At 54.8% G+C, this 17,033-nt stretch overlaps 1 protein-coding gene across 4 annotated transcripts in view; it reads right to left on the bottom strand.

The window, feature by feature from the left end:
* Nucleotides 1-15,642, bottom strand: part of MYO7A (myosin VIIA) — a gene marked incomplete at its 5' end in the record, with an annotated part of 61,517 nt that extends 45,875 nt beyond the window's left edge. For 3 of the 4 annotated variants that reach the window (XM_084228619.1, XM_084228620.1, XM_084228621.1), the window contains 7 exons: nt 157-310; nt 1,371-1,484; nt 1,734-1,876; nt 1,951-2,072; nt 2,538-2,722; nt 11,135-11,287; nt 15,529-15,642. In XM_084228619.1, coding sequence (XP_084084745.1) covers nt 157-310; nt 1,371-1,484; nt 1,734-1,876; nt 1,951-2,072; nt 2,538-2,722; nt 11,135-11,287; nt 15,529-15,627 — 970 coding nt within the window. Of the gene's footprint in view, nt 1-156; nt 311-1,370; nt 1,485-1,733; nt 1,877-1,950; nt 2,073-2,537; nt 2,723-4,044; nt 4,063-11,134; nt 11,288-15,528 lie in introns of all 4 variants that reach the window. The other variant, XM_084228618.1, reaches the window with a different exon arrangement.
* Nucleotides 15,643-17,033: the final 1,391 nt, after the last annotated feature.

The raw sequence follows: 17,033 nt of genomic DNA, 5'->3' as shown, positions 1-17,033 counted from the left end.
CATTCATTCATCCACTGAGCAAACTCCCCAGAGCTCCTCCTTTGTCCAGGGGCCATGCTGGGCACCAGGGGCAAGAATGGAGGGGACCTGGGGCCTGCCTCAGCGCTGCCCAGAGGTTGTTCTCCGTCTCCTCTCTGAGAACGGCTGCTTCCTCACCCTCGTACTGCAGGTTGCCTAGATGCAGGATGGCGGCCAGGAGCTTCGAGATCTCCCAGTTCTCGGTGTCGGTGAACATGAGCACCTTCATGGCGGAGCGGATGTTGGCGTATTCCTGGCTGTCCTCCCGGCCCTCACAGGTTGTGCAGTTACCCTGTGTGGGCGGGGTGGGGGAGAATGGGGTGCGTCACGGAGTGGCTGGGGCTTTGGGCACAGACCTTATCTTGAGAGCTCTACAACTCCCTTAGAATGTCTGGAAAGTTCCTGGCTGGGCTTTTCAAGATACACTTTCTACACCTGGGAACCCTGGCTGTCCCTTTTTCCCAGTCACTCTGCCTGGCAGTCACCCTGACAGCAGCAATACTTTACATTCTCCCCACCTCCTAGGGCACACCCCCTCAGAAACTTGAACCCCTCACCAGTGCGCCTGGTGTGGATGAAGGGGGATAACTACAGAGAGACCGGCACGGACAGGGGTCTGCCCATCATGTGTGCTTGGGAGCTGTGCGTGTGTATGTGCAAGGGTGCCAGCCAGACACAGGATGTGTCCATGAAGGTCTGTCACACCTACCACTGCATGTACACGTGCATGCACACGCTCACATATTGGCCTACATCCCCCAGGTGTCATAGCTCATATTGTACCCACGTAGTCCAGCCCAGCCCAGCTCCAGACAAATAGGCATGGGCTCTCCCCAGGGCTAAGGAAGTTGGTCCCCCAAGCCAGCCTGCTGTGTATGTGGCCCCCACCTGGTGCTAGGTGGCTGCAATGCCCCAGGACCCACTTCTCCTTGGTGGCCAGACAGCAGCATGACACTGCACTCAGCAAGCCCTTGAGGCTGAAGCTGCAGCAGCTTGACCCCAAATCCTGAGGGCCCTGGCAAAGGTCCCAGTCCCTGTGTTCTCAGGGACCGAACTAGTGCAGCACACGGGCAGGGAGGTCTATGAGAACGCATGTATGGCCGTGTGTCAGTCTGAGACGTCACACATTTGGGAATGTGTGAGCTGGTGGAGGGAATTCACCTAGATGTGTGTGCAAGGGGCATGTGACCAAGTTGGGGACAGGCTTCAGGGCACATATGAGCCCAGGGTGTGCTGGGGCAGGTGAGAGGACAGGAGGAAACCCACGCAGAGTTCCCCACTCACCAGGCCTGAGCTACCCTGACCTTGTGGGAGGGGCGTCCCCCTCCCCAGGGGCCCCACCTGGGCCTCACCATGGCCAGGTAATTATAGTCTGTGGCCTGGCCCAGGCCCAGCTTCTTCTTTTGCTCCTCGCTCATGCCCTCCAGCATGCAGTAGAACACGTGGTAGTTCCTTTCATCAGGGGCCTGAAAATGTGAGCACACAGCATTGGGGGGACAGAGGTAGGAGGGCAGGAGAAGGTCATCGGGAAGCAGACAATCAAGAAGGCTGTTGACATGGTTTACTATTTTAACACATGGCTTTTATGAAAAAGCCCCGGCGGGGGCGGGGTTTCACAGTGGGATTCCAGGCTAGGAGCAAGCAGGCAGCAGCGAAAAGACAGGGGGGCTAGTCAGCCTGGTGTGACCCCACCAACCCTTGAGGCTCGGGCCCACCTGGCGACAGACACGTGACTTCTCCAGCAGGTATTGCTCAATCTTGGCGCCCTCGATGGCACCCCGCTTGTTGAAGTGGATGTCGATGTACTTCCCAAAGCGGCTGGAGTTGTCATTGCGGATGGTCTTGGCATTCCCGAATGCTGCAATAGGAGGGGGTCACCGTCAGGGCCAACTCCCCCACAGCCACCCAACCCCACCCTAGGCCTGGCCCTACCTTCCAAGATGGGGGTGGCCTCTAGCACCTGCTGCTCGATCCAGGAGTGCTGCCCGCTGATAGCCGCCAGGAACTGCAGGATTAGCTTGGTGCTCTCTGTCTTCCCTGCCCCAGACTCCCCACTGCAGAGGGAGCCAGGCAGAGGCAGGGCCCATCACAGCCCTGGCTCACCATCCCCATACTATGGGGTTTCAGGGCCCCCCACCATCTGATTATATGGACCACTCAGAGCTAGGGGATGGCCAAAGTCACTCAGGGCTCTGCCCATCTGAAGGTTGCTTTCCTTTGCCATCAAGCAGACACACACTCCTCCATCTACGCTTGCTCTAGTAAGACACACACAGTCCTTGATCAAGGCTTTGTCCTTTTACTCCCTGGCCAAGGGAGGGCAGGAACCTGAGGTCCAAGTGATCAGAACTTAACAGGAGACAACAGTAAACAAAGATGGCCTCAAAAGCTAGCATGAATGGAGACATAGACCCTGGGGAAGGGGAGGCGATTCTCTACATTACGAGGTGTTAGCAGGAGCACGGAGCGGAGCTCCAGGCGATAAGTCGGGAGCTCCGCAGCACTGCTGGGCCGCCCACCTGATGATGCAGCACTGGTCACGGCTGTTGCGTTTCATGTTGAAGTAACAATTGTCAGCGATGGCAAAGATGTGGGGGGGCATCTCCCCAATCTTCTTGTTGGTATACTGGCGGATGTGCTCTGGTGAGTAGATGGAGAGCAGCTGGTAGGGGTTCACAGCCACCAGGATGGAGCCCGTGTATGTCTGCAGGCAACAAGAGACAGGGGTTCACCACTTCCCTGTGGGAGGCTGTGATTCTAGAAAGCTCTCAGGCTTGTCCTTCTGCATCCCTCTGCATGGGGGAGACTTGCATTGGAATCACATGGTCTTGGAATTAGAGGTTCGCCTTTCCAGCCGTTGAGGTGGGGCCTTCAGATTAGCCTGGGGTGTGGCACTGAGTCTTTGCTCTGCAGTGTTTGATGGGGGGAAGAAGGAAGTGGGGAGAGAAGGAAGTAGGGACGCCAAGACTTGATTTCCTTATCTTTACCTGTAAAATGGGCATAAAATGTTTAAGAAAATTAAAGATGTTGCACTTTAAATTTCATAGCTTGCTGTTGGCACTCCTCAAATGTGGGCTCCCCCTTTGCCCCAAGCTCTCATCCCCAACATTTGGGGTGACATCATAAATTGAGCCATTTGAGAGTGGAAGCTGAGCTGGTAAGAAGGGAGTGGAACCAATTACAATTTATTGAAGGAGCTGGAGTATGTGGTTTGGGGGCTGGGTAGGCCCAGTTTCTGTAGCATAGAGCCCCTGCTCAGGGGGCAGCACCTCCAGTCATCTTGGGGTGTGTGGGCCTAGGGGTTGGATGTACCAGAGCACCTTCTAGGGGACTTTCCCTCCTTGGCTCCTCTGGGGCACAGCCTGGCTGCCTGGGCACAAGATTTCCTGCTATGGGCCTGGAACCCTGCCACCAGGGGGCAGCACAGCCTGGGCCTCCTGCTGCCAGGCCAGAGTGAGCACTCAGGGTCACACCCCCCCCCCACCCGCACCGCTCCCATACCAAGCCCAAGTTGAAAAGGTCAAGTCCAGCCTATAATTGGTGATGGATGTATTGCCATCTGGGCCTGGAGAGGCCAGAGAAAGATGTGACCATACAGGAGAGGTGACAACCCCACTTGTCCCCTCCCGCCCAGGACATCTCATCAGAGCCACAGCCATGCCCCAGCAGCCTAAGCCCCAGGGAGCCCCGTGGAGAAAGCACCGTTGCAGGCGCCGCAGCCTAGGGGAGGGCCCCACCCCCAGCCAGGGGGAGCTGCACAAAGCAGGCCTGGGCTCGATGCCCAGACCTCGGCTCCAATCCTGACCTGTACCCCCTGGGCCAGGACACCTGACCAGAATCTCCTCTCCCATCCAGACTCAACCCCCAAGCAGTGCGCACAGAAGCAGCTGAGCTGGCCTGTCATGCACAAGAGCCCAGGCAGGGGGGCGTGGAATGGGTGGGGAAGGAGGCTGAGGGGAACCGCCGAGCCAAGCAGTGCTGAGAGCAGAGCCAGCTCACCCGCCCTTCACAGCTGGTCACACTCACCCGCCCTCCACAGCTGGTCTGAGGTTGAAAGCGGGGGCACAGAAGAAAAGGGAGCTGGTCAGTGGGTAATGAAAACATAGAGGTCTTCTCCACCGCCAGCACCCCGCAGTTCAGAGCTGGGCCAACTCAGCAGGATTTGCTGACCTCCAATCCCGGGGGTACTTCGGCCGCCATTCCCTCCAGCACAGTCACCTCACTGAGGGAACTAGCTAGAAACTCTGGTCCTATTTGGAGGGGTGGGAGGGGTCAGCCACGAGAAACACCCCCCTCTGCCATATCATTCCACTTATTTAAGCCTCAGTTTGCACACCCACCTGGTGGCTAAAGACCAAAGGGCCTGGTACTTTGACAGGTGTCTGGTATCAAGGGGCTGTCCACAGCACTGCTTCCTTTCTCCTTAACAACAGGAAACTCTCATCCCCTGGCCTCTGATGACCATGTGGCAAGAGGCTGGCTCCAGGTAGTCATTCAAGGATCCTTCACCCAAACAGGCAGGGAGCCTAACAGCTGTGGGCCAGGACCAGGGTGGGAAGGCGCAGGGTTGTGGGCGCTCAGATGGGGCTTATGGATTCCTTGAGGTAAGGAGTTTCAGGAGACGGGGGGCAGAGAGCTTCTCAGCGGGTATTCAATGCGCAGGCATGAAAGGGCAGGACATTTGGAAGGTCTGCTGGAAAAGGTCACCCTGCCAGCCCTGGGAGGATGAGAGCAGTCGTCTGCCGAGCCTGGAAGTGCAGACACTATTTCAGGCCTAATGACCCAGTGGACAGGGAGCGGGACAGAGAGGGGGCCTGAGAGAAGGCTCGCTCACCCAGGCCATGCTCTTCTCTCACCCACAGCCCCGCCTACAGCCCTGAGAGCATTGCCGAGCACCAGGCCCCTCTGCCCCCTGTCTCCTGGACACCCCCACATGGTGTCCGCCAGCCTCTGCAGACCAGGTTTGGTCCCTCTCTCCAGTTCTGCTCTTCTCAACCTGCCCAGCCCTGCCAGCAGCACAACCACTGGCATATCTCACCCCGGCAGGACCTGGGAGCCCCAGATGCCTCTCTCTTTATGCCACCCCACCTCTCTCCATCAGCTTGGCCCCTACTGGTCCAGGTCACCACCAACACTCAGCCAACCACTGCAGGCCGCCCCCCCCCGCCCCCCACCCCAGGATTGGAAAGCTGGAAGTGAGGGAGGAGGAGAAAAGTGAGGGGCTTGACTACCCAGGCCTGGCCTGCGCTCACTGAGGGGCCCTCAATCCTCTAGGCCTTCTTCTTAGGGTCTCATGGTCAGAAAGGGTTAATGTCCAGCTTCCCCTAAAGCCCATGGAGCTAAGGGGCGGGATAAGGTGTAGCAGGGGCTGAATAAGGACTATTCCCAAGTCAAGGACATAGCACATGAGTTCCTGAGGGGAAGATCAGGGGGCCTCTCTGAGGCTAGAACACATAAGAGACAGATCAGGAATCAATTTCACCTCAAGTTCCACCTCCTACAGGAAATCCCCAGGTCTGCCAGCCCTGGGACCTTTCTTTGAGCAGGTCAGAGAGACCAAGACACACAGGGTGAGATGCATGCTCCTTCCCAGAGCCACAGAAGTGTTCACTCAAGAAGACTCCACTGTGCCAGATGGTGCCAGAAGGAAGGCTGAGACCAGAAAGGGGGAAGAACTTTCCAGGGCCACCTGCTAAGCCTGGGCCAGGCTCCCCAGCCCAGACTCCAGCTCTGCTTAGCCCTTGTCCCCACCTACCCTGCCCCCTGTTTTCTGTAGGACTCAGAGATGACCCCTGACTGGACCACCCTATAAGGGGTTACCAGGACTCCTCCCAGGGCCCTCTTCCATTCTGGGCTTATTTGTGCCTCCGGGGATGTCCCTCAGTCCCTGGGGATGGGCCAGCTGCAAGCAGCGAGCCCAGGGCACAGCCAGGACAGAGCATCTGCCCAGCCCAAGCCTGTGGGTGGTGTGGTAAGCTGAGGAAATACTGGGCATGTGGGGCTACGCCCAGGTAACCCAAGCCATGAAGTGACCAGGGGTTGCCACAGTTGGGGACAGAAACAGTTTCCGGTGGGATAATGGCCCGGTTGCCTCTTCAAAGCCCTGCTCTAATCCTGCCTGATCTAGCAGCAGCATAACCATGGAGTCAGCAATTCTGAGCATGGCTCTCCAGACCAACGGACACCCAGAATGACGGGCCCGTGGACTATCTGAGCGGGGGCCTTCCAGGTGCCAGGCTATGATTCCTCACTGAGTCCCAAACAGGCAGGCAGTTAAGACACCTCATCCTCATCCCTCCACAGGGAAAAGCATCCTGTCCCCTCCCTCAACTTCCGATGAGGCAGATGGTGCAAATCTTGGGGTTCTGGAGGACTCCTAAACCTATGGAATTATTTTCTTTGATGGCCTAGACACCTACTCAAGGACATACATCTAGGCTGATTTCTCTGCTAGCTGCCAGCTACTGAGATTAGGCCCCAGAATTTTACAATCAATGTCCCCAAACTGTTTTTCCTCCTGCTCCCTATGGATCCTGTTTTTGCATTAGTTCCTTGATTCAGCTGCCCCATGTGAGGAACCAGTTTGCCTACAAAATCACTAAGCTGCCTGCAAAATAAGCAACGACGTGCCTGTGAGTTAGTCACGCGCATGGTCTGCAGGCTTCTTGGTGAGGACGATGTCATCTTACCCAGCTCCTCCCTGTGAACGGGTCCCTGGGCTCCTCCTGACCGAGACTGGATCCTGACCTCAACTCTGGCAGAGGCCTCCCAGGGACACTCCTGTATTCATTTGCCATCCAGGGAGAGGAGCAAGGAGTTATGAAGTTGAATAAAGGAAACTGATTCAAAATGGAGTTGGGATGCTCTAGAGGGAACAACCTCATGCAACCTCACTGCTCAACAAGCAACTCAATGCTTAGAGCCAATGAGAAACCCAGGGGCCTAGAGAGCTCACTGAACTTTAATCCAAAATAGCACTTTCCAGGGCCTCCCTGGTGGCGCAGGGGTTAAAGACAGCACTAGCAAGTTATTGCCACCTACTGCAGCATGAGTTTGATCCCCAGCCAGTCAGGGAGCAACCCACATGGCGCTGTAGACCTCTCCTGACACCCGCTGCTCCCCTCAGCAGTGTATTTCCATGGATCTGCCTGTTCTGATCCCCATACTGTCTTTGGTGAATCCTCTCACCCCCCTACCTCTGGCTTACACCCCAGCTTTTGCCTATAAATAAATCTTTAAAGGAAAAAAAAAAAACACAAAATAGCACTTTCCAGACAGTTTGTTCAATAAATGGTGCTGGGAAAATGGGGCTGCTACTTGCAAAAGAACGAAGCTAAACTACTACCTCACACCATGCACAAAACCAATTCAAAACGGATAAAAGAACTAAATGTAAGATCTGAAACCATAAAATATATAGAAGAAAATACAGGCAAAACACTACATGGCATATATGTCAGTAACATCTTTAAAGACACTCCCTCCAAAGCAAGGAAAGCGAAGGCAAAGATAAACAGCTGGGATTACATCAAACTAAAAACTTCTGTACAGCAAGAGACACTAACCAAAACAAAGAGACAACTCACTGATTGTGAGAAAATTTTTGCACACAATACAACTGACAAGGGACTGATCACAAAAATCTACAAAGAGCTCACAAGAGTCAACAAAAAGAAAGTAAACAATCCAGTCAAAAAATGAGCAGAAGCACTAAAATGACACTTCTCCAAAGAGGAAATGCAAATGTTCAATGTCACAGAAAATCAGGGAAATGCAAATCAAAACCACAATGAGATACCACCTTACACCAGTGAGAATGGCACACATTAAAAATGTTGGCGAGGATGTGGAGAAAAAGGAACACTCCTGCACTGCTGGTGGGAGTGCAAACTGGTCCACCCACTATGGAGAGCTGTGTGGAGATTTCTGGACCTACTAAACATAGAGCTTCCATATGATCCAGCAATTCCACTCGTAGGTATTTACCCAAAGGACACAGAAACATCAATTCCAAAGAACACCTGCACCCCTATGTTTATAGCAGCACTGTTTACAATAGCTAAGCTTTGGAAACAGCCCACATGCCCAAAAATAGATGACTGGATCAAGAAGATGTGGTACATATACACCATGGAATATTACTCAGCATTCAAAAAGATAAACACATGCAATTTGAAGCAACATGGGTGGAGCTAGAAGGAATTATGCTCAGTGAAATAAGCCAGAAGGAAAAAGAAAAATATCGAATGGTTTCACTTATAGCAGGAATATAGGGGAACCCAATAAGGGATCAGGGGAAAAAATAACAACAACAATAATAATGACAAAACACCAAAACTAGCAGGCATCCATAAATAAAAGATACTCTGTGAGGGAGGGGGGAGGAAAGGAACAAAACAGAGGAGAGTAGAGCACAAGGGACTGTGGCGAGAACGGGTGGTGGGAATTTTACGGGGAATACACAATGATCCATAAGTTATAACTAAAAAAATATATATTGTTTAAGATTTATTTATTTATTTATACAAGCAGTGGGTACAGTCAGAAGCACAGGAGGGTGAGAGAATTCACCAGAGCCAGAGCGGGGAGCAGAGCAGGCAGAAGGACCGAAGTACACTGCTGAGGGGAGCAGCGGGCGGCAGGAGAGGTCTGCGCGCCATGCGGGACCCTTACCCGGTGGCCGGGGAGCAGCCGGGGATCGAACCGGCGCTGCAGAGGCTGCGGGCAGCTTCGCAACCCAGCGCTCAACCACTGCGCCACCGGGGAGGCCCTAAAAAAATAAATTATTAAAAAAAATAGCCCGTTCCTATTATGCCGGCCAAAATTAGTCAGAAGGAAAAAGATAAATACCAGATGGACTCACTTATATGTGGACTACAGAGAAACCAAATGGAAGATCAAGAAAACGTGAAAACTAGCACGCTGCCTGTGAAAGGCGGCCTACGGCAAAGGAGGGGGTCGGGGGTGGCAAACCCGGGGAGAGAAGAACGCAGGGAATATGGTGATGGCTCATGGGTGATGAGGTGGTGGCAGAACTATGGGGACAATGATGTAAGAAAAAAAAGTAATTAATAAAAATTTAAAAATATATATAGCCCTTTCCAATTTGCCTCCCAAGACCAATGTGCCAATTTGCCCTCGTGGTCTTGCGAAGGTTCTCCAGAGTTGCTTGTCCCAACTGAAATTCCTCTGCTGCTGCTGAATATGCTCAACTTGACTAGCTAAAGATTTCATTTCAAAGTTGACAGAAGGAACCACCAAGAACTGGAATGCACACCAGTGGGTCCCTCCGGGGTATCTCTGACCTGGGCTAGGGTTCTGGCCCCACCCACCTGGCTGGGAGGTACGGATGGTATCTGGAGGAGCCACCCCTGCCCTCAGAGTGCAGGAGAGGCCTGGGTGAGGGGGAGCAAGAGGGGCTCTGTCAGTGCTCGGGGGTCCCTGCAATAGACTTCGTTGTATCTATACAATGGACAGACATCAAGGGTCTGGGCACAGTGTATCCTTGGGAGCCCAAAATTGCTGATGGAGAGGGAAGCGGAGGGCTTCCCTGGCATCTGAGGGCCACAGTGCCAGGTTTCTGAGGAGATGGACCCTTGACCCTTAGAGCTCTGTGCTAATTCCTCAGGGACAGTCCCCTGCTCCTGCAGACTCTTCCACACCTATCTCTGTGGCTCCCCTTCATGGTCACTCACCTGGCGCAGTCCTTCTCTTGCAAGGCCCCTGCTCTTCTCATGCAAGGCCCCTTCCTGAATGCCATCGCTAGCAGTCAGCCTCACCCACTTCCAGGTACCCCACCACTATCCCCACCTTGATGCTTTACTCCTATAGACCTTGCAGTACCTGTGCACTCTCTCAAGCCCTCAGAACCTCAACCTCCTCTGAGCCCTCTATGCCAGCTTCTCAGGCCTGGCACCGGCCTCAGAAGGCTCCCTCCTGCACCTCCTTATTGCACTTCTGAGTGAGCTGCGTGAGGCAGGGGCTAGGTCAAAGCCACGCAGTGGCCCCAGCACTTGGCTCTGGGCCTGTTTGTGAACCTGGTGTTAGATCAGCAGTTCTCGAGTTTACTACAAAGATCCCTGAGGGCCCCCAAGGCTCTTTCTGAAAGTTTGCAAAGTCACTTCTTTCCGCCTACATATCTGTGAGGCCAGATTTTCTTCATATACTTTAAACAAAACATCCCATCAGACTGGATGTGAAACAGAAAATCCAGACAGGAAAGAGATTTTCAAAACTTGTGAAAGAATGCCACTCTTCTCATTCATTTTTTAACGTTGACAAGTAGTTATTTTTCATAAAATATTATTTACATTACACTGTAGTTGATTTTTATGGTTATTTTTATGTGAATTGATTTTCTCTCTGTTTTAACTTCTTATGTAAATATCATTAACAATTATGCACACAAACAAACTTTGGGCTCTGCATTAATTTTTAAGAGCATAAAGGATCCCTGAGGCCAAAAAGTATGAGAACCTCAATACTAAACATTCTCATATTGTTCTGATGGTCCCCGAACCCCATGTCTTGGGATTAGCTGTCATGGTTGCCTGAGGCTGACTTTGTCTTTTTGAGTTTCGAGGCAGAGAAGTGTGGGGTGTGTATGATTGCTATTAAAATCGAGGTTTGGCCATAAGGGCAGCAGGGGTCAAGGAGCATGTTCTCTCCTCCAGCCCTTTCCTGAAGAGACATATTCCCAGCCCATCCTCTTTGGACCTTAAGGACCTAATGGCTGGCCTCGACCCCACAGCAAATCAGGGTGGGGTAAGGGGAGGCAGCAGTTCCCCATCATCCTTGTCTCTGTGCAGATCGCTGAGCCACTCACAGGTGCTGACCTCTCAGCGGATTCAGGGGCTTTGGCGTCACAAGCACTAGTGGTATAAACTGCCCCCTGGCCAACCGCAGACCACACAAGCAAGCCACGGCCCCAAACAGAGTATGAGCCACACACTCAGCTCAGGGCTGGCGAGTCCCAGGCCAGGTGGCCAGCAGCAGACCACGCAGTGTTCTGAGGCTGGACCCCCCAGGAGGCTAGACCCAGGGGGGAGGCTGGACCCCAAGGGGGCTGGGGGGCTTCGTGTGGGCAGGGCATGGCTGTAGACAGCAGGGCACTCACGTAGATGAGGTGTTCCCGGTAGCGGATGAGCAGATTGCGCAGGATGCCAGCCTCATTGAGGTCCCCCAGGCGGATCATGTCCTCCACGCCGTGGACTGACGTGGGGTGCATGGGCTTGATGTGTGTGGCCTTTTGCGGGGAGATCCAGTGTTCCTGTGGGGAGGCCCAGGGCTAAAGTCAGTGGCTCTCCTGAGGTCCAGCCTGCACAAGGGCGGAGATGGGGCCTGGGAGGGACGGGCCAGGGTGGGTGCGATTCTGGTAAAGACTTGGCCCTCTCAGGGCCTAGCAGTATGAAGATCGGACCACCCACCTCCCCTGCTGCTCTGACCTCTCTCACCCCCTCAACCCCTTCCTCCCGTGACTTTGCAGGATAGAACGGGAAGTGTAATCATTGGAGTTAGACACATTTGCCTCCAAATCCAGGCTCTGATGAGTAAATGCCCAAAATGTAATTTCAGGGAGCGCCAAGCATAAACCAAGCAGCATACAGGCTGCAGATTGGCTCGGGCGCTACTGCAGACAGAGTGGTCAGGGGCCACCACCCCCAGGCATAGCCAGAATGATGGGAAGACACCCCTGCAAGAGGTGGGCAAAGGAAGGGGATCCCGGGCCCAGGAAAGAGCAAAAGGAAAGTCTGGGAGGCTGGTGAAGACTGGTGTGGTGGGCGAGGACAGCCAGAGGCAGGGTGGCAGCCATGGAGATGGCAGAAGCAGAGCCATCTGGGATGAATTCCACAGAACTTGCTGCCTGTGGCGCAGGGATGAACTTTCAGAACTTCTGAGCTCCAGCAGGGCTGAGGGCAGAGGGAGCTATCCCCAACCTTCTGCCCCCCCCAGCCCCCATTACTGCACCCCTGCAATATTTGCTGCTGCCACAAGATGGCACCCTCTTGCACCAGAGAGCGACAGTACAGGCTCTTTAAAAGGCTTGTGGTACGCTGGCGTCCTCAGTGTGCTGGGAGCCTCCCTTCCTCTTGGTGGTCACTGTGGCCTCCTCCTCCAATCCCAGCCTCTCAAGGAAGTGGGAACCTGGACTGTGCTTTGGATGTGGCCCTTCAACTCTCTGGGCCTTTCCACATTCCCAAATGCCAGCACCCTGGGAGCCTCAGGACCAGGCAGGAGCCCGGCTCCCCATGTATAGCCCAGGCCTCCTCTGGGCTCCCTCGTGGCCTGGGCCTCCCACGGCGAGGCAGGGCCAGCACTGGGGTGCCATTGGCTGAGTGCAGTTGTGTCACTGACTTCCCAATTTGCCCAAGGCTGGGAGGTCAGAATCCTTGTCTGCTACATCCCTGTTCCTCAGGGATCAGGCACAAATGATGAGGCAAGCGACCTCTGGTGGGATGGATGGGGGCTCGGCTCTGGGGACTAGGTCTGTGGAGAGACCTCAGGGGTTCCCTATTCCAAGGGGAATCCTCAGGATTTTCTCTATTCATATAAGAAGTGAGGGTGAGGAGAGAGCATCAAGGTAGCTGGCATGTGCACAGCCCTCAGAGGGACCAGGGACAGGGACAGCCGTTGCCTGTGACTCCAGCTTCCCTGGCATTTCGCCAGCACTCCCAGGCCAGGAGCATTTCCATCCAGGTCAGGCTATCACACGGCCCTCCTCAAGGCACGAGCCATGTGGGTGTTGAGATCAAAGAACTCCTGGACTTTCCAATCCTTTGTGGAACATTCCTTTCCCCCAGGTACCTGTTTCTTGATACAAGCTGATCCAGTTGGAAAATTCCCTCTGCCTGGTGCCCGCGCCCTGAGTCAGTCCTTGGCCCTAGCACGGGCCAGAGAGGAGGACCCCTGGGTGGGCTCTCTGCTGTCCCCCGTAAACCCAGCCTCATCATAATCCTTTTCCTTGACAGAAGGGGCAGCCCGGCCTGTGCGTGCGCCTGCAGCTCTGTGCTCATCACTTTGCTTCCCGGAACCTCCGGGTCCTCATCTATGACGTGGGACTTCCACTAACAGTCTCTCCTTGGGGCTGTTGGGAGGATTCATTGACACAGTAAAGACAAACCTTTGTTTCATTCCTGCCAGGTCTAAAAAGAGCTGGTGCCTGGTGATTGCTCAGCCAGTGCCAGGTGTTATTACCCAAAAGTTGTCTAGCGTTACAAAGGAGACGCCTGCGCTCATTCGTCCCTCGCGACATCCAGTAACAGAAGCACTGGCCTCCAGTTTTAAAGACTCACACTCTAGGGGTAAAGTGACACGGCCAGTTACATGACGGACCTGAGCCTCCCCGCACCTCGTTCCTGCAGCAAAGGTTCCCAAACTGAGGTCAGCACCTCAGGTCAGTGCCCACAGAGGGCAGGTACTAAAAAGTGTAAGCAGGGCAGTCAACGGAGGCCTGGCTCCGAGGAGAGACAGGAGAGCGGGAGGAGAGAGAGCACAGCCAATGCTAAGGGGTCACATTTGGAAAGAGCCACGTGACTGAGCTGTGCGACTAGGGGCTGCTCCACTGCAGTGGAGGGGGGCTCCCCTCTGGCAATGGGGACTGCTTGGGCAAACACAAGGTCTGGATTCTGTGAGGACTCGGGCTACCTCTTTCCCTGCACTCACTCAGCGAGTCTTTGCAGAGGAACTTTTCTGGGCCCACAGCTTACTGAGCTCCAGAAACCAGAGGCGGCTCTCTGGAGCTTGCCCTCAGGTGGAGGAGCCTGCCGGAAGGACGGAGGGGTGAAAGGAGATGGCCTTGAGTGCAGGGAGGCCCTGGGAGCAGAGGAAGCTCCTGGGAGAAGAGACTAGAACCCCTGGGGTCTAATGCCTCTGAAGCAAACCCAGCCTTCCTAACTGCTCTGGACAGCCAGTCAGCCCCCCTAAACCCCCACTCTCTGGGCCTTGGTGGGGGTGGGTAGGAGGGGGACTCTGGGATCCGGTGACACCGTTATGGGACACCATGACATGCAACATGACCCCGGTGAAACTCAAGCCTGCAGGCAGCGCCCTGGGGCTGCACCCTGGGGGCTACATACTGGTGAGTGGGCCTGTTTGCACTGCAAGCTGAGCTGTGCCCCCTTGGTGACTACAGCGTCACACTGGCTTCCTCTGGGGTCCACTGACTGGAGCCTCAAGAATGACATTGCAAGTGCTGCAGTTCTAAAGCCCAGGGACCAAAGGCGTGGTTACCAGAACCTGAGCCCCAGGTTGCCACTGAGAGCTTGGGAGAGGAAGCACATGGCTGGAAGCCGAGGACCCGGGTTCTAATCCCAGCACCCTCACTGACCAGCCGTGTGGCTAGTGCTAGTGGTCCCTCTCTGTGCGACAGTTGCCCCTTACGGTAGCGGTTGCTGCCCTCCCTGCCTTTCACAGGTGCTGTGAGTTGCCAGAGACAGAACTTGGGGTCAAAGGGCATTGCACCCTGATGTTCCTGAGGACTGCAGGGCTAACAGTGATCCTGCTGACCCCTCCATGTCTAGTCCCGAGCCTCCACGGTCCCGAACCCTCCTCTCATCCCCAGCAAAGATTTCTGCTCCAAATCACTGCACCCTCCCCTGTCACCTTAGGAGGCTCAGTCCAGGCCCGGTCCTATCTCCATGTCCCCAGGCAGACACAGCCCTGGGCACACCCCAAATAATGGTGCCTCATGTCCCTGCTCAGCTGCAGCCCTGCTCCCCAGACCACGTTGACATGTCCACAAGTTGCGTACGTAGGTGCAGTACACATGCATACATGTCTGGGGCGCCTGGCATCTCCTCTGGCCCTCACTGGACACCCGCCTGCTCCAGGCAGGGCCCTGCTGCAGACCTTTGCTTCCCTCCCCAACGCCCACTCGCACTGCCTACCAACTTGTATTTCCCGTGTCTCTTTCCTGCAGGATGACGAGCAATAAAGAGTGAACCAGAAGGACCCCAGGGCAGTGCCAAGGTGGGCGAGGAATTCACACGGTCACATGGGGGAGTCTGGGCATGCCAGACCAACTCTCACTTTGCGGAGGTGCCCTTGGCATGTGGTTAACAGCCCGTGAGAGACCCATTTTACGGAAATATCAGCCCCATTTAACAGAAGAGGAAACAGAAACTTGGAAGGGCGAGAGACTTGGCCAAGGTTGTGCAGCTAATAAGTGGGATGTGAATCCAGGTGCTCTGATCCAAAGCACCCCTGTGCTGAGGCGCTCCAGCCTCCTTCCACCTCCTGTTCCCACTGCACACACAAGCACACTCGGACACACCTGTCCAGCAGTAGGCAAAGGGACTGAAATGCTAGTGGAAATAGCACTAGTCTAGAGCAGCAGGGAAGGTTCTATCTCACTGGGGTAGGGGGGAAGTCCCATGGTGGAGGGCATGGCTGAGAGGTGAACATGGGGCCGCAACATGGCTTCCACCCCGAGTCGGGCCTAGCCTGTGCCTCCGGTCACCAGTCAGCCTGCGTCGTCCCGGGGGCAGGGCCGGGGTGTTAGGGGCTACTCACATGGCCTTCATCGTCCACCACCTGGATCTGCCCAGAGTCACAGAGCTTCACCACTGCCCCGATGGGCACGTCGAACTCCTGTCCGGATCTCAGGTCCATCCAGACATAGTCCCCCTGGGGAAGGGAGAGAGCCCAGGCTGGGTGAGTATGGAGGGGGGGTGGGTACCCCATTCAGGCAGCTGTGTGCCCCATCCCTACCAGCACCAGAGACTCTTGTGAAAACACAGGAGAGTGGGGAGGAAGAAGGAATTGCGCTTGTGGGAGCTGTCTGGTGGCTGGCCCTGGGCTGGACACTTGTTCATTGCCCTCATGTCCTCCTCTGTCGTGGCTGTTATTCCCATTTCATTTTATTTATTTTTAAAGATTGATTTATTTATGCATACAAGAGCTGGGGTACAGGCTAAAGGTGCAGGGGGTGAGAGGACCCACCAGAGACAGAGTGGGGAACAGAACAGAAAGACTGACTGAAATACACTGGTGAGGGGAGCAGCGGGCGAGTCAGGAGAGGTCTGCTGTGCCATGTGGGTTGCTCCCTGGCTGGCCGTGGATCGAACTCGTGCTGCAGAGGCTGCACAGCTTCACAGTGCTGTGCTTGACCCCTGCACCACCAGGGAGGCCCTATCTCCCCATTTTACAGCAGACTAAGCACAGGCGCAGAGAGCAGAGCTGACACCACACAGCTGGGCAGCTTCAAATCCAGGCTGGCCTACGCCCCGCTGCTCTAAGGCTCTACCCCCAGCACACGTACAGCAGCCTCATTACAGGTTCATAGGAGGAGAAATCAAGCCATTTCTCTCTGTCCTAAAGGAGTGTCACCACCAACAGCCTTCATCACCCCAGGGATTGATGTTCATAGAGTTATGAGCTCCTCGCAGTGATACCACTCAGCCACACCGCCTCCGAGCTTGTGGGAGAACCGACCTAGATGGGAGGGGTGTCACCTTTGTGCCCCCTGCAGCCTCTGGCACAGGGCCTAGCTCACACTGCACACTCCGTAAGGGCACCAGGGAGTCAAGTTTAAAACCCAGAGTCAGAGAAGTGTACTTGGAAAAACCACTTTCAGCACCGATGCCTTGCACAAATGTGTGCTGGGCACCTACTGACTAAATGTTAGGGCGTGGCCAGTGACTGTGGCATCTACATTCACATTGGGAGGACACCACAATTAACTGAGCAGAGACACCAGCATGATTGTTTCTGACAGCGCTGAGTGCTGGGAAGGACATAACACCCCAGTGGTGGCGAAGGATTGAGTCGTCCACGGCAGACTCAGTCCCCAGGGAGGCTACTCAGTGGAGGAAATCTCGAGCCGATAACTGAAGGGCAAGAAGTAGTCAGATATGGAGAGAGCAAAGATAGGAATCAGGGCAGAGGAAGGACAAGTACAAAGGCCCCGGGGCAGGAAGGAATGACAAGGAGGCCATGTTGGCAGGACCTGGGTAAAGGGAGGGAAGTCGTAGACGTGGGCAAGATCCAGGACGCAGGCCTCCCTGGTGGCACAAGGG

This window comes from Talpa europaea (assembly GCF_964194135.1).
Source record: "Talpa europaea genome assembly, chromosome: 1".
In the NCBI taxonomy this organism is placed as follows: Eukaryota; Metazoa; Chordata; class Mammalia; order Eulipotyphla; family Talpidae; genus Talpa; species Talpa europaea.
Note: the sequence above shows the minus strand (reverse complement) of the source record. Positions and strands in the feature narration are given on the sequence as shown.